Source organism: Nymphaea colorata, chromosome 2, assembly GCF_008831285.2.
Source record: "Nymphaea colorata isolate Beijing-Zhang1983 chromosome 2, ASM883128v2, whole genome shotgun sequence".
Taxonomy (NCBI): Eukaryota; Viridiplantae; Streptophyta; class Magnoliopsida; order Nymphaeales; family Nymphaeaceae; genus Nymphaea; species Nymphaea colorata.
In genome coordinates, this window is record NC_045139.1 from 15855886 (window position 1) to 15874695 (window position 18810).

General features: G+C 39.4%; 3 protein-coding genes and 1 long non-coding RNA gene across 8 annotated transcripts in view; 2 read left to right on the forward strand and 2 right to left on the reverse strand.

Moving 5' to 3' along the window:
* The window catches only part of LOC116248574 (uncharacterized), a 67402-nt gene extending 66963 nt beyond the window's left edge, over positions 1-439 (forward strand). For both annotated transcript variants that reach the window (XR_007572568.1, XR_007572564.1), the window contains exon 16: positions 329-439. This is a non-coding gene — a long non-coding RNA (uncharacterized LOC116248574). The remainder of the gene's footprint in view (positions 1-328) is intronic.
* A 307-nt stretch (positions 440-746) lies between these two features.
* LOC116247204 (GTP-binding protein ERG) lies at positions 747-6298 on the reverse strand. Of its 2 annotated transcripts, none has more exons than XR_004170830.2 (8): positions 5527-6298; positions 4892-4981; positions 3269-3417; positions 2283-2441; positions 2144-2210; positions 1630-1737; positions 1428-1574; positions 747-1182 (listed from the first exon to the last, which is right to left on the reverse strand). XR_004170830.2 is itself a non-coding variant. In XM_031619227.2 (8 exons), the coding sequence occupies exons 1-8, from the start codon at positions 6049-6051 to the stop codon at positions 1098-1100; spliced, it is 1323 nt and encodes a 440-aa protein (XP_031475087.1). In that variant the 5' UTR covers positions 6052-6283; the 3' UTR covers positions 747-1097. The 2 variants fall into 2 exon arrangements, 1 of the variants encoding a protein (XP_031475087.1); XM_031619227.2 differs by having other exon boundaries at positions 1428-1567; positions 5527-6283.
* Positions 6299-7158: 860 nt separating this feature from the next.
* Positions 7159-12064, forward strand: LOC116247202 (uncharacterized). Of its 3 annotated transcripts, none has more exons than XM_031619224.2 (11): positions 7159-8012; positions 8222-8319; positions 8397-8516; positions 8935-9022; positions 9884-9975; positions 10079-10183; positions 10300-10409; positions 10733-10820; positions 10915-10950; positions 11036-11121; positions 11290-12064. In XM_031619224.2, the coding sequence occupies exons 1-10, from the start codon at positions 7361-7363 to the stop codon at positions 11117-11119; spliced, it is 1473 nt and encodes a 490-aa protein (XP_031475084.1). In that variant the 5' UTR covers positions 7159-7360; the 3' UTR covers positions 11120-11121; positions 11290-12064. The 3 variants fall into 3 exon arrangements, with proteins under 3 accessions (XP_031475084.1, XP_049932167.1, XP_031475083.1); XM_050076210.1 differs by having other exon boundaries at positions 7161-8012; positions 8225-8319; positions 11293-12064; XM_031619223.2 differs by having other exon boundaries at positions 7162-8012; positions 11293-12064.
* A 362-nt stretch (positions 12065-12426) lies between these two features.
* Positions 12427-18802, reverse strand: LOC116247205 (5-amino-6-(5-phospho-D-ribitylamino)uracil phosphatase, chloroplastic). Its single transcript, XM_031619228.2, has 11 exons — positions 18643-18802; positions 18420-18542; positions 17117-17185; positions 16927-17031; positions 15935-15989; positions 14780-14853; positions 13745-13828; positions 13524-13664; positions 13377-13442; positions 12919-13028; positions 12427-12772 (listed from the first exon to the last, which is right to left on the reverse strand). The coding sequence occupies exons 1-11, from the start codon at positions 18739-18741 to the stop codon at positions 12604-12606; spliced, it is 1095 nt and encodes a 364-aa protein (XP_031475088.1). The 5' UTR covers positions 18742-18802; the 3' UTR covers positions 12427-12603.
* Positions 18803-18810: the final 8 nt, after the last annotated feature.

Consider the following 18810-nt stretch of genomic DNA (forward strand, 5'->3'; position numbering starts at 1 on the left):
ATGCATTTGTGGTCGAGGGGGACAGAGTCTGACCACACCCTTGGATTTAAGATACGTGGTATTTGTATTTCTTGAGCACAACTCCAACTCTGAATTAAATTTTATATTCGAGATGGAGCTTTGATTAGATAAATTAGATTAGACAATCTTACATGGATTGATCTTAGTCAAGCTTATGCGGGTAAATGAGTTTATCTCAAGCGAAGCTGTATTAGTCCGAGCTCGAGTCACGGTTGTATTAGGCGGATATCGCTATTTGTGAAACGGAAACTTGAAGAAAAAGCATTTGTACATACCAGACCAATTTCTTGTTCGTTGACATTTGCAGAACATCAACACCACATGAGTGAAGGTTCCTTGAACGAATGTTTGACCACTTCGCAGAATGAGATTGGACTTAGTTGTTTTTAATTGATCTTTTGAATCTTCCACGAAATTAACAACTATATAAGCTATACAAATTTATTGGTCTATAAGACTCACTTGGTTGAAAAAAAGGGTTAAACAAAAACAGGTTTTTAGTGAAAATCCTTTGGAGTGGAGAGGGGCGAGGGCAGGTTTTCCTACGTCATTTAAAAACTTGGCTTTGTAAAACCAGGATCTGCCCAAAACCAATTTTAACATCATCGAAACACACCCTAAACCAAGTTTTGAAGGTAAACCTGGTATTAAGTGGTTACCCTTATAGATTTCTTCCAATTCTCAAGTTCTCACTAAGATTAATTTAATAAAGAAAGAAATCTCTCTCCAAAAAAAGAAAAAACATCAATTTATTGACTTTTCCTTGAAACGAGTTTATAAACAGTCTCTTTTCGACTTCACCAGAATCATTGGCCAAGTTACAAATTACAAGGCAAAGTGGCAACCGGCAGTGAAACGTTTTTTTTTTTTTCCTAATCGTAAACACAATAAAATTGGACAGACACATGGGTGGATCACGGTGATGAGCTCAATAACCTACACATAAAATTTCCTGCTGCAACTAGCAAAATTTCTTCCCTTTTCGACGGCTCTATATACATATACAAATACAACCACAAATGATGAGTCACCCAAGGCATCGCATTTTGGTGATGATTTTTTTCTTTCTACTTTCATTACGCCATTCTGACCATCAAGATGAGGTGCACATGCCGCTTCAACATGGATCGCAGTTCTTCAGTAGCTTCCATCCCTATCTTCCTGCAAAAGCACGCGATCGCGATTTCAATATGTTGTTAGGTTTTAATAGGTTGGCGAAAATGAAAAGCGCTACTGCAGAAAGAGATGCTCGACAATTTTCCGACTTATTTTCCCGTAAATTTAACTGGAAAAGAAACAAAAGAATGCATATCTCATTATAGCAAGGGAATTTAAAAACCTAGCAATTAATAAATAAACTAGTAGACTGACATGAAATTCAGCCAAAAAAAGGGGAAGAAAAATACCCTATTTTGGAGCCACTTTTGCCCACAACAATTTTCCTGTGAGACTGTTTGCGAGCAAGGAAATGTTGCTCAATCCTCAAAGATCCATCTCTCAGTTCTTTCCAGTCAACTAGGCGGTGCTCCAAAGCATAGGGGATCTCCTGTAACCTAAGATTGTCAGGTTGATTGGCAGTGAAAAGCCAAACTAAAAATCTCATAGTACCTGATGGACATGATGCAACAGTTTTTCTCGAACGACTTCTAGTGATAAGCTCTTTAAAAATTCTTCATTCAAGCTTGTAGGATCTTCATCCCATGGTCGTTTAACCGCCTAAAAGAAAGGAAAAAGCATGCAGCCATTTATATCACAACAATACGAAGGATGGTCTGCGTTATGTAGTCACTTCTAAATCTTTTTTGAAGATGGTCAAGGTTATCTCAAAAAAGCCAATTTTGTTAGAAAAGGATGATGAGAATTTTGGATGACTGTATATATACAGGTACAAGGTCATCTCCCCGGGTAAAACTTGAAAATAGGAGATACAAGTTGGCAGAGGGATGTCCAATCATGATACTCACACATTTTCTTCATTTGGGATTCATGGATGACCATAGGGAAAACAAATCTCACTATACATACAAAAGAGATGCAGAAAGAAGACACAAGCACCTGAAAAAAGAAATCTAAGCTTATCATCTAAGATAAGAGAAAGAGGAACAATGCAAGATATACTTGCCTGCTCCATCAAATAATGAGTAAGATCTTCCACGCCAGAGCCTTTGAGGCCAGAAATCATAAAAAATCTGCATATAAAACGGAATTGCTAAGCTCTTCTCCCGATAAAAGCATGAATAAGGTGCACTCCTTACAACCACCTTTCATAACCAGGAAGATTGCCAAACTCTTTTGCAACTTTCAGCAAATCTTTCTTGACCTCGACCAGATCAACTTTGTTCATGCACAGCACACGCTTTTGTTTTGGATGTACGTTTTCTCCCAAATGTTTGATTAATCTTGTTACCCTTGCATCACACCTGCAAAACAATATAAGAAAAGAACATGTTATTTTGTGCGATCGAAAAGCAGCCTGACACAAAAAAGGATATTTCAAAAGCACACATACTTCGAATCAATCAACTTTTTTACTAGTTTTTCACAACTTCATTTCTTTCATTAGGACATCAACCATATTATAACAGATCAATCAAACCAAAAAATATGCTCTTTTGAATTCTGAAAACATTATATAGTTGCATCCAACAACAGGATATGGATCCATTGAATCAATAGCATTCAACAATATGGCATCATGCATGAGAACCATAATTGCTACCATCCCATTGAAGTTTCTTTGGAGCTACTAAGTCACAAGGGTAAATGTGGCTACGGGGCTACGGCAATATATATATATATATATCACAAAAAATCAAGATGAGAGGAACATTTAAATAAAAAATTGATATAAATAAAAATATTATATGTTAATGAACAATAAAGAACGGAATGAAAACTCGTTACAAAAAATTAAATCAAGTAAAATTAAGCAGTTTGGATCAGCTTTGGCCTAAAAAGAACCCAAGTGTGTCCAAGTATCCACTTTAGTTTCTACTTCCTAGTACGGCAACACCGTACATGGACCTTATTGAAGTACCCATGTGACTTAGCTTTGGTGGCAAACTGAAAATCTTGTTTGACATCGTATATAATTCAACCCACAAGTTTAGGACATGAATAAATAAAATTACTGTCCTTTCAGTAGACCAATTATATATATATATATATATGTATATATATATGCATGCAGGTGTATGTCTGTCAGAGTGTATATGGATATCAAAGTAGAAATATTATGTAGTCTTACGCTGTGAGATGCCTGTGAACATCAAACAGCACTATCAGCAAATCATATAACTCAATGGAGCTCCAAGCACTTTCCACACGAACAGTCACATCTGTTCTATAAGGGTAACCTCCTCGCTTCAGCATAAGTCCTGGAGTGTCAAAGAAACACTGTATACAAGTCATCAGCAATGTTTTATGGTAAAGTTAGACTGAAACAAGCATCAGGAAGAAACTATAACATCTACAGTGTATTAAACAAAGACTATAACTAAAACATTATATTTTACCAGAATTCTAATATCTTTCCATCACTGAAAAGTAGGACCTTTCAACAAATCAACCTAGAAAGTTGATGAGTACAGAACTTGTGGAGTCATAAAGCAAAAAGATAAGATTTGAACTAAGTTTTTCGGACAACATGTGCATGCGGGGCATGCTCATCTTACACCAGACTTGAGTTCTGATTTGACTAAAGCAGAACCTGATCCTGCCTTGGCAGCCTATGTGAAAAGCACGAGCCAGTTCAAGCCTCATGTTAATAATAGGCAACAAGTTGAAGATGTTGATCTAACATTTGAAAATGGAAAAGACAAAAACCATACACTCTTGCTAATGGAAAAAAATGAAAGACCAGAGATAACAGTCTTCTGAACAAGTAACTGTCTCAGCATGCAAAACATGTGTCAGCATGTTTGGCAAAACAATAATTGCCTTTCTCTTAGTTTTTATGCTACACTTCTAAAAGACAGACATCAGTCTACGGCCTGTCAAATTGTCAATCAAGTGAGGTGACATAAAAAACTAGTCAGGTAGTACACACGAAAATGGGAAAGCATAAAAGCCTGGACTACATAGGAAAGTTCAAGACTTTTCTTGATTGTCAAAGCATTAGCAAGTGCATAATTCCACTATCGTTAGACAGCTTATGCACCACACGATTGACGGAAAAGAAGTCCAAGGCTGCCAACAGCAGCCATGCATTAGAGGACGGATCCCATGCATAATCACTATTGATCACCATCACAACTAGAGGAATATATTGGAAACCTGAGTTGTTCAGTAGAACACATAAAAATTGTGAGCTCAAGACTTACAAAAGCTGGAATACCAGTTCAAGAAAGGCAATAATGATGTTCTTTGTAAGCTAAATACCATGCAATACTGTCGCTTCACATAAGGAGGTGGAGTGAAAGTAGTAAAAAAATTTTCTCCACCAGTTGAACTGAAGGGCATGTTTACATGTCTTCCATGTACATGCACCTTAAAAAAGAGAAAAACAGAGAGAGAGAGAGAGAGATCTAAACATGCTTAGCATGTGTTTCCCTATAAGCATAAATTTCCAAGCTCGATGTCCTTTTGATGAAACATCGATCATCCAGTTCAGCAGCACAAACATACAAACATCGATCTATAAAACTTAGTGCCAATTGGCAAACGTCTCCCATATTGTATTACTTGTAGGTAAAAACGTAATGAGAATTGCATTTAAAAGCTTGAGGCCAAAAAACTCTCAAAAATGAGACCTAAACTATGTAAACACATAGAAACACAATCACTAGCTAACCAAAAAATACATTTGTTTTTCTTTTTCCAATGAAAATATAAAGAAACATCCAAGAACATGAAAAAATATTCACCATACAATTTGAGTGTTTCCTTTCGTCACCACTCCAAGGACTTCATGAGTAGTTGTATTTGTCTTCCGTGAAACTGCTGAAACTTTGTTCCCCACCTACACACAATTGGCGATAATTTATGAGTTACGCTATGAAAATCTAGATTGAAGAAAATAACTAAGAACGATAAGAATTGCTCGTCGCTGATGGGTGCGAACTGCACGGTACGCACTCCTCTTCATTTTGATGAACAATAGGCTAGATGCAAGTCGAACCTACTGATGGTCACCGTTTCTAGCTTCATTTCCAACAGTCCGATGTTCGGATATCAACGTTCTGACATACCAGAAAATCACCGTAGGCATGTAGCCTTTCTAGTATAATTCTCTCACATATCACTCCGAAAAGAAGGAATGTAGAGAGAACGAAGAGTTTGTTAGTTTTCATGGATTCTTGGTACGAAGAATGCTTATGTATTCGCACCAATATGCAAAACACAGTCATACGCTGACAGTTTAGTGACGGAAACGAAATGGGAACGAATTTTTCTTCCTGCACTGGGAAATGATATCAGGAAAAAAATGCAAACGTAATGCTACCGAATTAACATCAAACAGAAAACATGCTCAAAGAGGGTAAAAAGAAGATAAGACAGACCAACCATATAGTTCGTGAGAGCAGATTTGCCGGCGTTAGGAGCCCCCACGATCCCGACCGACAATGACATCTGGTCTTCCTCTTTCACTACCATCCCGTCAATCCTCACCGCCTCTTCCTCCTCCTCCTCGTCATCCGGACGCTGCAACGCCGCTTGGAGGAGCGCTTTCGCGAGACTCTTGGCACGATTTGCATGTTCTCCATCCCTATTCCCCTTCACGTCCTTCTTTTCCTTTCCGAAGAGGGCCTTGTCGACCTTCTCACGGTACGTCTGATCCCATGAAGGTTCGCTGACAGTACTATTAGCGGAAGTGCTGGAGATGTCGAAATCAGCACTGTCGAATCCAGTGGAGACACCGCCGCTGGAATCTTCGTCGTCCGATTGAGGCTGAGCACCAAAGAAACGGAAGATCGGAGCAGAGCGAGGCGAAGCAGGCCGGGTAAGCAACTGGGTTACGGATGAGAAGGATACAAGGACGCTGGTGACTTCGGGTCTCCGGAGCACCGAAAGTCTGAAAATGGCCTGCATTTGGGGGGAAGCCGGCGCATGAAGGTGCAGGCGCCGATTTGCAAGGGCTTCAAGACAGTGACGAAGATGATGATGGTGGCCGATGCGGCAGTAGCAGCGGCGGCGAAGGTGGCGGTGCTGGAGGTACTCCGCTGTTGCTGCTACTTGGCGACCTCCGAGGGTTTTGGGGGCTTTAGGGTTTTAGGGAAGCACCTGCTATGCGGACCAAATGAAGTGGGACAAAGGAAGAGTCAGTTCGAATATAGGGAATTCATTTTCCACGGAAAATGATTCCCAGTTGTTTGGTACTTACCTATACGACGTCTGGATTTATGTCCGGACCTGAAGCTCGCCTACCATATTCTCATATCCAGAAACCCAGCGGCACCATCCATATTAACAGTTACAAGGCAATTCGAATGATTCCGATATACTCCAATGCTCATCTGGAATCCAAAATCAAGCGCCTGAAATTTATAAGGAAACTCGCATCTGATCTGTAATCAAATGGGAATATGGTATGTGAATTTTTTCACTAAATCCAATGGGTATCTTGTTCTCAACGACAATTGAATCTGATCGCATCGAGTAGTTCAAGCACGACCACCAATCTAAGATTAGCATCAAAATCTGAGGAGGAGGAGTATTTCATATTAAGTACAAAGCTTGCTTTGGGTGTTTCGCGTCTCCACCACATTTTAACTTGCATGTCAGTGATTAACTTACTGTCTACCAACTCTTACCGGAACCCTTGGGCTAACCTTTTAGGAGACCCAAATATATTAAAGTTGGTATTACTTCTCCACAAGATTGAGGAGTTCATATGAGAAATAAAATCCCACCATATTCGTCGTTAAATTTTCCATTTCCAGCAGGTTAGGTGCGAGGTTGTTAGACTTCTACAATTCACCTTCTTAAGAAATTGTAAATTTAAGAACCATACATATAAAATAGTCAGCATGTCTCGGATGATAGATGTCAGGTGAGTCAGATCTGACTTAGAATTCATGAATCTTAAGCTACGAATATGATACAACTATTCATATGTTGATTAAAAATCAAGGATACGAAACCTTAGAATCCTGCATCACACGCCATGGGAAAACGGAATGTAGTACGAATTCCACATAAAATTGATTGGCAGGCCCAACCAGACCCGTATCCGGTCCGTTGCGAATGAGTCCGCAGGGGTTCCATAAGCACGAATGGGGAGCCAAGTGTGGCCATAGGGGCGTTTGCGCAACAATTTTGCCGCGCTGCGTACGCCGGCGGCTTTCTCCGAGTTGCCGGAATCTTAACTCGTCGGAACCTGAAGTTAAATTTCTTTGCGATGAAGATGTATTTGGGGAAGAAGCAGACGACTATGACCGGTAGGTGGAAGAAAGCACCGAAGATGGAGATGAAGCTATTAAACTCTTCGAAGAGACTGAAGGTCATCAAATCTGCTGCGAAAAGAGAGAGCTCCGCGGGGGAGAAAGCGAGCCTGAGGACGTCCAAGGCGCCCAGGCTTCAGCTCCTGAAGAAGGTTAGAGTAAGAGACGGCAAGTTGAGTGAAGGCAGGAAGCTAGTGGCGGCTGGGGAGGCCAAACCCAGGAACAGGTCCAGAAATTTCGACGCGGCACGCCAAAGATCGGATGATTTGGATGCCAAAAGCAGGAAGGCGAAGAAGGAGAAGAGGTTGGAGGCAACGGTTGAAGATGAAAAACGCAGCAGAAAGGCGGGTAGGAATACATTGGAGTTGGCGAAGAAGTGGTCTAAGCGGGGGGGTTCGAACTTGGAGAGTAGGGAAGAGTCGAGTGGCATTGGTACCAAATCGAGCAATCGAGAGGGGAAAACTGGGAAAGCTTCTGGTGCAGGTGAGAAATCAAATAACGCAGTTGCGGATGAGGAGGTTCCGATGAAGAGAAGGAAACGAGTGATCAGGATCGACCCATACGACATTTCCAACAAGCGACTAGACGATGGCTTGTGTACTCCAATTGGTAAGCGGTTGTTACGGTATTTTTTTTCTTCTTGTTTTTTGGGTAGGAAGTCATTCGTTTCTCTCCAACTAGGACCAAATGAAAATGGGTGATTGACTAGTTTATGTAGTTTTTTGGTAAACCCATGTTTATTTTTTTGCTCTCATCGTCTAGGAATAGCTCTCCACCTTGAGCCTGACGTGTGTATGTATTTGTTCGCCATGCAACAGCAGAGAAGGTACCGGAGAAAGAGATTACATTGTCCCAGAATGCGCAGTTTCGTGCCATTAAACCAAGCAAGGAAATCCTCGCATGCGTTGAAGATAACGTAGACAACAACTAAAATATTTCGTATCTTCTTTCAGGCTTATGATGGTGTATAAGCAGATTCCTTTTATTTGACAGTTATTGGGACGCAGGCGTTTGATAGAATTGAGAAAGGCTGGCTACAATATTGACATTTCTGCTCCTCTTGATAACGTCCCTTTCTCCACAAGTGCGGAGAGAGAACGGATTGAGGACAATGTATGTGTATTTTCTTGAGCCCTTTTTATTGATGTTGTGGCGTCCGTTGAATATATTTGATGGCCTGTACTGTGATGGAAAGAATTGACCTTTTTTGAGCTTATGCTAATGTGAGGAATATGCTAATGCTATCTTCTGAATTGCTAATGTTTCTCTTTTGTGAAGCTTAGGATTGATAATTTATACAGTTTGTACTTATCATGACTGCTTGCAAGTTAAAATGGCAAAGGAAGAAACCTGTGTTGTTGCAATTCTTATGCATGTATTCAGTGCGGTAGGAACCTTTGTGCTTCTTGCAGATGCTTTTTGATGTGATCTGCATCTTGAGCAGTTCATCAGAATGTCCACATGCTTCTTAAAACAAGTAAGAATACAACACGACGGATGTTTATACCACCAATTCTAATGTGTCATGCAGGTCTTTAGAAACAAATTAGAATTTTTTGCTGCTGCAAAGGTTTCATCATCCTTTCCTCCTCCTTCCCTCCCAGAGATAGCATTTGCAGGTAGATTACCATTTTATGTCTTGTGATATAAATCTTCGTGCACTCCTTATGCATTAAATTTAGTAAAGCTCATCCATTGATCTCTATACTGCTTCCTAATTGCTTCCTGCATCTCTAATAATTTAGAATTTTAAATTTGAATTTTGCTTCCTGGCTATTAGTCCAATTGGCAACTATAAACAGATGAATCCAATGATCCTTCAGTACCAGCTGAATGTTCTTTGCAGCTTGAAGTGACTGTTGGTGTATTGTAACTTGTGAAATGCTGTTCATATTAGAAATGTAATTTGTGATGAAAAACATTGAAGCTAATGGGTTTAGTAATCTCAAGTGTAGCACAATTATAAATGGTTGAAGCTGTAGAAACTTGCGAAATGCTGTTCATAGTAGAAATGTAATTTGTGATGAAAAACATTGAAGCTAATGAGTTTAGTAACCTCAAGTGTGGCACGATTATAAATGGTTGAAGCTGTAGAAAGTTTTCTGGTGACGCGTCATATTAAAATAATCATGCCCAACCAAGATTAACATTTTCAGCCTTTTCATCAGTTATCCACTTACAAGCATACAAGACCTTTTTTTGTTCTTTTTCCTCTCATGAAGTTGAATGCCTGGTTCATACTCAACCATGCTGCATTTGCAGGATCTTTATTTTGACAGTAAATGTTCATGGCTATAATTTTTCCTAACTTGTGAAAATGAGCACATTTTGATGAAGTGCTTAATGATTGCAGCAATCAATTAAGTGAAGATGTCATTTCATGATTAAAAGAACTTTTCCACTTAAGAAGAAATTCATTTCTCCTGGCTCAGCATTGAGTTGTTCATGCAGCCTTTCATGATGAATATTTGTCCTTTTAGGGAGATCAAATGTGGGGAAGTCATCATTGCTAAATGCACTTACCAGACAGTGGGGCGTTGTGCGAACATCAGACAAACCTGGACTTACTCAGGTTTCTTTCAATATCAATATTGTTGCATAAATTTTTAATTTAGGAATAGTGTTCATTAGTTTCCTGTTAGGTTTTTCTGTAACTTCTTGTTGGTTTTGTGTAGACCATTAATTTTTTTAAACTAGGTTCAAAGTTCTGCTTAGTTGATCTACCTGGATATGGCTTCGCTTATGCTAAGGAAGAAGTTAAGGATGCTTGGGAGGAACTTGTAAGTTTGGATCGAGATCATCTTTTTTTCTGTTCCCTGTTAACTTTTTCTAGAATGATTGTGAATGGTCACAAACAAAAACAAAAATTAATCGGAATCTATTGAAACTGGTCTAGGTAAAGGAATATGTCTCAACTCGTGTTGGTTTGAGAAGAGTGTGTCTTCTTATTGATACTAAGTGGGGGATGAAGCCTAGGGACCGTGAACTCATCAACCTGATGGAAAGGTATTCTTCAACTCTTTTGCATCATGTAAAATGTTCACTGAGGGTGACACAAGTAATGATGCCATGTGTCTTATGAACTCTTTTTTTATCTTTTATTTTGGTGAAATTTGACGTTTCTTGATCAAATTAATCGAAATTGATGCAAGTTGTAGTAGTTATGTAAGCGTCTGCTACTATCCATTAATAAGGAAGTTGCTGTTACCGTCAAATGTTGTGGCTCGTGGGCTCTCCTTGTCTAATCTCACTGATAGGTCTTGGTGGTTGCAGTTTTTATTGCTGTAAGCTGCAAACTGATATAACTGAATTCAATTTTTTAATCCCAGATCTCAAACACAATATCAGATTGTTCTAACGAAGACGGATACAGTTTTCCCTATTGATGTTGCACGCCGTGCTATGCAGATTCAAAAGGTAATAGCTGCTGTTAATTTTAATTCATGAAAAGTTCAAGTTTCTTATGCTCTTTTCCACCTGAGCATGTATGAAAGGAAAGACTTCGATGCAGGGCCTGAGGGAGAATAAGTCAATAGTTCAACCTGTGGTAAGCTAATCTTTTCCTCGTGCAACTCATAGTAGGTATGTTGGGAAAAGCCCTCCGAACTTGACAGCCGTGTCTGTGCATGTAGATGATGGTGAGCTCGAAGTCTGGTGCTGGTGTCCGTTGTCTAAGGACAGTTCTTTCTAAAATTGCTCGAGTTGCTAAAATTTAGAGGTAATGCCTGGCTGCTCCTGCTCTCCGCACTAGCATTGAACAAATAACAATGCCTTAAAAAAGCAACAGTTGTTTGATTTGTTTGGACATGGTGTGTATGTGTAAGAGAGAGAGAGAGAGAGAGAGAGAAAGTTCACTTGTGTAGCTTATTGCTGCATAACCATTTAGCAGGGAAAATTTTTGCGGACGTTGTGACAGCAGAGCGACAGCTCGCAGTTTTGCGGATTATCCATTCCTTACCTGCCAATTAACTGTGTTGTGCTGCACGGACTGAGATCCCTCCTATCAAATTGGCAAATCGTCCTGGGAAGCAGGCAACTTCCTTATCATCTCGCATTGCTGTGTGCTGGGCTAAGAGACAGAAGGCATTCATTATAATACAAATTCTAGGGGTGCTGGAAGGTGTAAAAGATATCGCTTGATTTTGTCTGAGCAGTCTTGGTTCTCCAAGTGCATTGATCGATGAAGGACCAGATACTAACTTGATCTTAGCCAAAAGGCCGAGAAAGGTATACATTAATCGATAATGAAGCTGCGGTGATTGTGAAGCCATCCGTTTTACATAATGTATTGTTGATTGCCTATCCCTTTGAGTGCAATTCTGTAGTTCAATCAATGCTCACAGTTTCTTCGCAGTCGCTGATGTGATCCTCCCCCTCCTTCCCCCAGCCCACCAAAAAAAAAAAAAAACTTCTCTCTCCTCAGAAGCACTTACCTATGTTTTTTGGCAATTGTACCGAAGCAAGAGAGGGTAGGAAGTTGAAGAGTAACACTGGTAGGAGCCGGTCTCGAATTTCCATTTATATAATCACCATGTATTGAAGATTCTACGTTCATTTGGCAGAACAAATTGGCAAATATTTAAAGGCCACCTTCTTATAAGAGAATGATAATGGGAAAAACATATTATATAAAGCCATCAGAATTGGAGGTTAAGAGTTTACTCATGTTCAAGTGTTTACATCTCATGTTCTGTTTCGATCTTGTTAGAATTGATAATACGTGTGACCGCATGGCGAAGGCATCTTAAAAAACTGATGGTTGATAGGGAATCTCAACATACTACCTGCTTCATCGGTTTATCACCTTGAAATAAGCTACGGTGGATAAGGATCTTTGACATCGCCAGCTTGATCGTTGCAGCTCCTTGAGAGCGTTGGAAGCATAAACAGTGAATTCCGGCCACACATCTACTTTCGATCCTAAACCACACTGCCTGCCGGTACCACCAAAAGACAACCTACCCAGCAGCAATATAACGCTGTTAGCACTTAAAAATCGACCATGTAGATATCCATATCAATGGAGAGAAAGATTGCTTTCTTTTTCTTTTTCCCTTTCCACCGAACAAAGTAATTGTCAGGTCACCTACAAGCGGAAGATATGAAGGGAACAAAAATTGCGGCCCTGCCACATGCAAGCAAAGCTGTGGTAGTTGATTTGCATATACACAAGCTAGAGAGAGAGAAGGGAGCGTGTTAGTTAGAAAACGGTATCAATCGTAAGTTTCCTTCTACGTGGAGCAATCTCTCCAATCTGTTTTTGCAAGTCCATAAATGCAGACCCCTTGTGAGCAAATAGTCTCCGAAGGTTTATTATTGAGAGCTCACTAAAGCTAGCAACAGCAAGGTCAGCTTGCACCAACTCATATCTGTAACCAAGAACAGCAAGTTGTCAGGTCAACTTGTTTACCTCGTGTTTTGGAAAGGTGACTGAATCCTTGCAATGTGTGCATTCATGGAAGACGAGTCATTGAAATAAAGGAACTGAAGATGGCAGCAAAGGAGAGAAACTCACGCAGGGTGGGCACCAATTAGCGCGACTGCCATCATTGTACAGTTATGAGCAGCAGTTATCCCCCTGGGATCATCCTCAAACACAACACATTTGGATGGCTTCCGGTCCAGCTGCAAATGTCCAGACAAGAACAAAAGGAAGAGTAAAGTCCAAGCACATTGTTTCTTAAGATCGCATATCAAAGTAACACTTCATGAAAGATTCAAGCTCTTTCATCAGCCAAACCAGGCGATTCTTTTTAGTGAATAGGCAACGGTGATGAATCTTGTGATCGGAGAATAGGCAAAACATCTACAGCTGTCAATTTCAAGGGTCATAAGGAACACATTCATCACACAGGATGTGAGGAGGCGCTATAAGTGTGTCATTTCTCAAAACCTCCTTTTACGTTGTCCTAGAAGGCTCCTCTATATTATCCTAGAGAAAAATGGAAAGAGAGAGAGTAGTCCATTTTAAACCTTGACAGCAGCGGACAGGAATCTATGAGCGATAGAATCCATTCCATCCTCTTCAGTTACCATAGCCTGCTTGCAGAAACGAGATACCTGATTTTAGTCCATGGGACATTGGAACCTAAACGGAATATTTTAAGTTAGGCATCAGACCTGGAAGTATTTTTGAAGACCCATCCTTTTAAGGGCTGCAATCAAAGTCGTACGGTCCAAACGTGATGTCACAGCACATGGGATCCCAACTGTGTAAAGCGCATCTAACCATTCCTTCACTCCTTCCATAGGTGCTTTTAGCTGAGAAAATGCACATACCATCCAGGTCAAGTGAGAAAAACAAAAAAAAAATGAGAACAGGAACAGTTTATGTAACTTACATTTTGGAGGTTCTCAAAGTATAGCTCTGACAACCGTAACTTTAACCTTTCCAGTTGCTCATCACCATCCACCCAGTGCAAAACCTGTCATATGTCCAAAGCATTAAGCCACGCAAGTATGTGATTCCACAAGGAAAAGTGTAAAACAGGAATATTGCAGGCTGATGGAAGAAAAATAAGCTTGCAACCTCCTTTCTCTTTGTGCATATTTTTGCACGTTAAAATTATTCACTATTGAATTGAAGATGGGGCTCATAGGCTAGCAGATTGTATTAATCTTACACATTGTTCACTTTGAAATGAAAAGAACTATGTTTGGTTTCTTGATCATGTGAATTGGAGTTGAAACTCATTCAAAATTTTCAGGTTCCTAAATGCATAGGAGCACCGGTTTTGCATTTTGTTCATATATTAGTACATTTGGAAAGATTAGCTAATGAATGATACAAATCCACCACAGGAACTAGCTAATGAAGTGAAGATGATCTGTTTTATACCCACATATAGACTAGAAAAAGGGTGTTCAGCAATTTATAGAGCATGTTGAGTTCCATAAGAGGACACATCATTTTGGGATAATATCTGAGAGTTTAGTACATGTGTGGGTTTGTGTGTGTGTGTGTGTGTGAAAAAGAGAGAGAGAGAGAGAGAGAATTCAAAGAGATATTTCAAAAATTGAACTGTTATTTAAACTCATTTCAAGGAAAAGAAAACGACAGGATCAGCAATAGGAGGTTCAAAATCTGATTACACAAGTACACAACAAATAATGCCATGAAAGTGTTGAGATTGCATTTCCAGGAAGATAAAGGAAACTCATCAAATGCAATGGAAAAAATGCAAACTAGTAGCATAATTGGGTGACAGTGCCAACTCTATCAGTGAAGGAATGAAAAATAAATGGTAAAGGAATGAATAACAAATAATACTTTTACCAAAGCACTCACTAAGCAGGCTTCACAAATAAAACAAAATCCAAGCTTGCAAGTAGAATAATAATAAACCATATTGATTCAGAGATTTTAGATTGAAAACCTTAGTAAGAACATGATCTGCACCAGCATATGTCAATGATCGGCGGATGTTATTATCCTCAGGAATGTGCTTTCCTGTCAGCACAGCCAATTACCAAAAACAGCAGTTAAGAAAAGCCCAAATAACAAAATTGCAAATGAAAATACTTTAAGTGCTGAATCAGAATGAGTAAATAGCGGAGGAAGTGAGGAACCCCATGCTAAAAATTAGCTGATATGCTTTATAAGGATGAAAACTTTTTTAACAAACTGAAAGCAATGATGATCTAAGAAGAATAGCCTGAGAAGTAAGAGTATGATCAGTTTTGAAAAGTCAATCTGTTCATGAGAGGCAAAATAATCCTTGTATATGGGGTCTCACAAGGAACAGTTAAGTTTCATGCATTCTTGTCTCTACAGCATAACAAGGTACAACAGAAACCAATCCAATGAAGACATGATTTTCATCTGAGACTAGCTCATGGCACCAAGCTTTCTCTTCTCCAGTGAGTTGCAGCCAGTGGGTCATGGCATCTTCATTTTATAAAAGGCAAACCAGATCTCAGGGTACAATTTACATGCATCTTTTTGCTCTGAACTTCTTAATCTGTCTACTCCATTGCTTCCAAAGCTTTTCCTAATCCCTTTAGGTTTTGAAACTTCCTATTCTGTCTTCTGGTCTTCACAAAGTCTCCAATCCTTTCATGTTTCCTTCCGTTCTTCCTTCCCTCCCTGTCTTACCTCCTTTCCTTTCTTCGGTCTTTTACTTAATAAATGATGTCATTGCATGAAAAGGGAATACTTTTGCTTCCACCTCTCACATGAATTTGTGGTTGATCCATAAGACTAGTTTAACAGAAAAGAAACCAAAAATATTCATAGAGCTCATGGTTTATAAGGCGAACTCCAATTTAAAAATGGTTTATCAAGCAGAAGTGCTCCAATTGAAAAAATTGAATCAGTTTAACTAAGAAAGTAAATCTTTCCATCCAAAATGCTTGTTAAAAACTTTCAGAGCATCCCTGAAATGACAGACAAGATGTGATATCAACCGTTCTCCAAAAAAGAATGTTTAACTGTTATCCAGTTTCATATGAAATGAGCACTGAATATGTAATGAAGATTCAAATTTTCACCAGTCAGAATATGATAATTCCACACCACTGCAAATTCTCACCTTCTTCAAGTCCTAACTGGTACCATGCATCAAGTTTCAGTGCCCGAGTATCAGCCTGACATGCACAAATAATGTCAAAAAAGTCAAACCATAACAAGATAAAAGTGTAAATCAATCTAACGGATAAAAGAACTGAAGCCTGAAGGCTTTAAAACTACTTGAAATCAACAGATATGAATCTAATCCAGAAGATACAGATACCAAATGCAACTATAAGAAAGCATTAAAGGGATAAATCCCAGAGAAAAAAAAAATGCATGGCAAGATTCATGTGAAAGCGAGAGACTGATATGACTCCAAGCCTGTGGAGCATATGGTCATCACCTAACAGGTCGGATTGTTCTACAATATCATGTTACAAGAACAAGACTCCTCTCTTACAAGAACTCTAGGATCTGAACATAAAAGTGCTCAATCAGTCAACTTGTCTAAGCATACCTAGACACCAACAATTACAACCCCTAGACCCTTGATGCTGTTATTGGTCAAGAGCCGAAACCCACCACCTCACAGGTGTAGGGTCCTAATAGCTTATTGGACTTCACGAGAAATAGTAAAGTTTAATAAGGATTAAGGTAACTTCTCAAATATCTCAGTCAAAGAATTGATTAACATACACAGGAGAAAAAAAAGGAAGAGAAAAAAAATCATACTAAATATGGAAACAGATAAGGAAGAAGAAAAAATAACTATAGGCACATGGAATTACCAAAAAACCCATAAGAGAAAGAAATTGCCTGGAAATGTCAAATAAATAAATCTACAAAAATTTTAGCTCCACACAAATTAGAAAAGTCAGGAAAGTACTTTAGTAAAACCTTTCATTATTTCATGTATTCCATTGAAAACCATATGAAACACAGGAACAAGTCATTGCTGATTAAAGATTCATCAATACCAGATACACAATATGCAAGCTACTTGCATTTTTATGTCCACCTGGTGAGTACAGCCATGCAGAAGGATAGGAAGACAATTCACAAAAGAAGTACCAGAACATTGTCCCATGTAAAGATAAGCCCAAAGGCTTCATCAGGCTTCATAGCATATCTTATTCGTTGAAGAGCACTTTCTTGCATCCTATCATTTAAGAAATCCTGAAAAACAAGAAAAAGGAAAGGCCAATTAAATGGGAAAGTTTTTATCACCACACGAGTTGCCTTGCAAGTAAATAGCACTTACCACATCGACCTTTAGAGGACCCTCTGGCCTAAATGTCTCAAAACCCTCACCATATTCAGCACCAATTGCCTGAAACATCCCATGGATCAAGTCATCATTTTGGCCCTAATACCAGGTACATGACATATCTTATGAAGCATAATAAATATTTGCATCCACACATCCTCAACATAAGAATAAGATTACAACAGCAAAGGCTTCTATTTTTTTTCGTTTCGTACATCTATTCGAGCCTAAAAGCAACAAATCAAACTTAATGACCTCCGAAGGTGTGTAATATTTTAGAAGCAAGAATTATACAACCCACAAAACGTTAGAACCTCTGACTAGAATATGAACCGAAACAAAATATTCCTTTAACAACAATCCCTCATGCATATTTTGAGGCTTCAAGAAACTGAACTTATAAAGGGATCCATGTTTTAATCTTAGTTTGGTGCCTAATAAAACTTAAGGATTGGCATGTCGTAAAAGTTAAAGGATTGGAATGCATGCAAGCTTTCTTCTAGCGGACTGAACTGCTACGACCCAAGTACAGCTGGTCACGTCAATCTAACATCTAGCATTTACCCCATTTTCCTTCATAATCCGCTGAAACTAGTTAAGAAATAGATGATTGACTCAGTCTCTGCAAGACGTAGGCCAAACTGCCCAGTTAAATATCGAGATGTACATAAAAAATTCAACCATTTGAAGGACCAACAAGAGATCTTAAGTCAACGTTACTAAAGCCAGGCACGGGCAAGGCGCATGTAAAACACCATTCTCCATGAAGAAACAACAGCACTAGTTGTTAACCATCATGAAACCGCATCTGTTTCAGATAGCTGCTGAAAACGACTATACCAAATTAACGGGCTATCCTCTAGACTTTTCGTCATTGCATTTGGTACTTTAGCTTGCCGATATGCAACTCTTATCCGAGAAACAAGTTCCAAATACCGGACACAATCGGAGTGTGGCCGCAATCAGAAGCAACCAGATAGATTACCGAATTCAGATGCACAATCATATTAATTAAAAGAGAAATTATGACTGAAGGAGGTACAGACAAAAACTACTCAGACCTAACTAGGTGGGTATTTTTAACATCACTAGGTTGAAGAAACTCTTACATCCAACACACATGGCTAGGCAATGGGAGGACCTTTTCCGCTTCCAAAGCAGAAAGATTTCGGGATTTTCAACCAACGACTAGAAAATGGAGAAGAAATTCATCATAGAGAGCAGAAGAAACAAAGAAATCGATTTAGAGAGGAAACAGGGAGGATAACAGTTACAAGAAAAGGAAAATCACGGGTACCTCCTCCATGAAGACCTTAAGAGCAGTCGACTTCGAGAAACCACGGCTGCCTCCGCCCTGTTCATCGAAACCAAATGCCTTGCATACGACCAAACATCTCCCCGACTCGATCCTCTTCCATCTCTGCGTCACCAAACACCAAAAAAGAAACACGACCATAGTCAGAAAGAAGGGAGAGGAAGGAAACACAAACTGATTCCACTGGAGAAGGAGAGAAACTGACGGGAAATCCCAATCCGGTAGAGGGCGGATGCGCAAGCCTGCACAATAGCCGCTCGGGCCTGAGAGGAAGGAAGGAAGAGCACCTCAGAGGGCAATCCATAGACGTCGTTGCCAAGAAGAAGAGAAAGAGCAAATGACAAGGAAAAGTATTTATAGACAAGCACGCGCG

What these genes read in the sequence shown, in the direction of transcription:
- LOC116247204 (XM_031619227.2), bottom strand. Translation starts at nt 6,051, where the DNA reads ATGCAGGCCATTTTCAGACTTTCGGTGCTCCGGAGACCCGAAGTCACC. An exon ending in GTTCACAGGCATCTCACAGC is followed by an intron (nt 2,442 to 3,268) that starts GTAAGACTACAT and finishes ATTGTTTTGCAG; the next exon opens with GTGTGATGCAAGGGTAACAA. An exon ending in AATCTTCCTGGTTATGAAAG is followed by an intron (nt 2,211 to 2,282) that starts GTGGTTGTAAGG and finishes TTTTATATGCAG; the next exon opens with ATTTTTTATGATTTCTGGCC.
- LOC116247202 (XM_031619224.2), top strand. Translation starts at nt 7,361, where the DNA reads ATGAAGATGTATTTGGGGAAGAAGCAGACGACTATGACCGGTAGGTGG. An exon ending in CCCAGAGATAGCATTTGCAG is followed by an intron (nt 9,023 to 9,883) that starts GTAGATTACCAT and finishes TTGTCCTTTTAG; the next exon opens with GGAGATCAAATGTGGGGAAG. An exon ending in AGTCAATAGTTCAACCTGTG is followed by an intron (nt 10,951 to 11,035) that starts GTAAGCTAATCT and finishes CTGTGCATGTAG; the next exon opens with ATGATGGTGAGCTCGAAGTC.
- LOC116247205 (XM_031619228.2), bottom strand. Translation starts at nt 18,741, where the DNA reads ATGGATTGCCCTCTGAGGTGCTCTTCCTTCCTTCCTCTCAGGCCCGAG. An exon ending in GTCCTCTAAAGGTCGATGTG is followed by an intron (nt 17,032 to 17,116) that starts GTAAGTGCTATT and finishes CTTGTTTTTCAG; the next exon opens with GATTTCTTAAATGATAGGAT. An exon ending in TTACATGGGACAATGTTCTG is followed by an intron (nt 15,990 to 16,926) that starts GTACTTCTTTTG and finishes TGTGCATGTCAG; the next exon opens with GCTGATACTCGGGCACTGAA.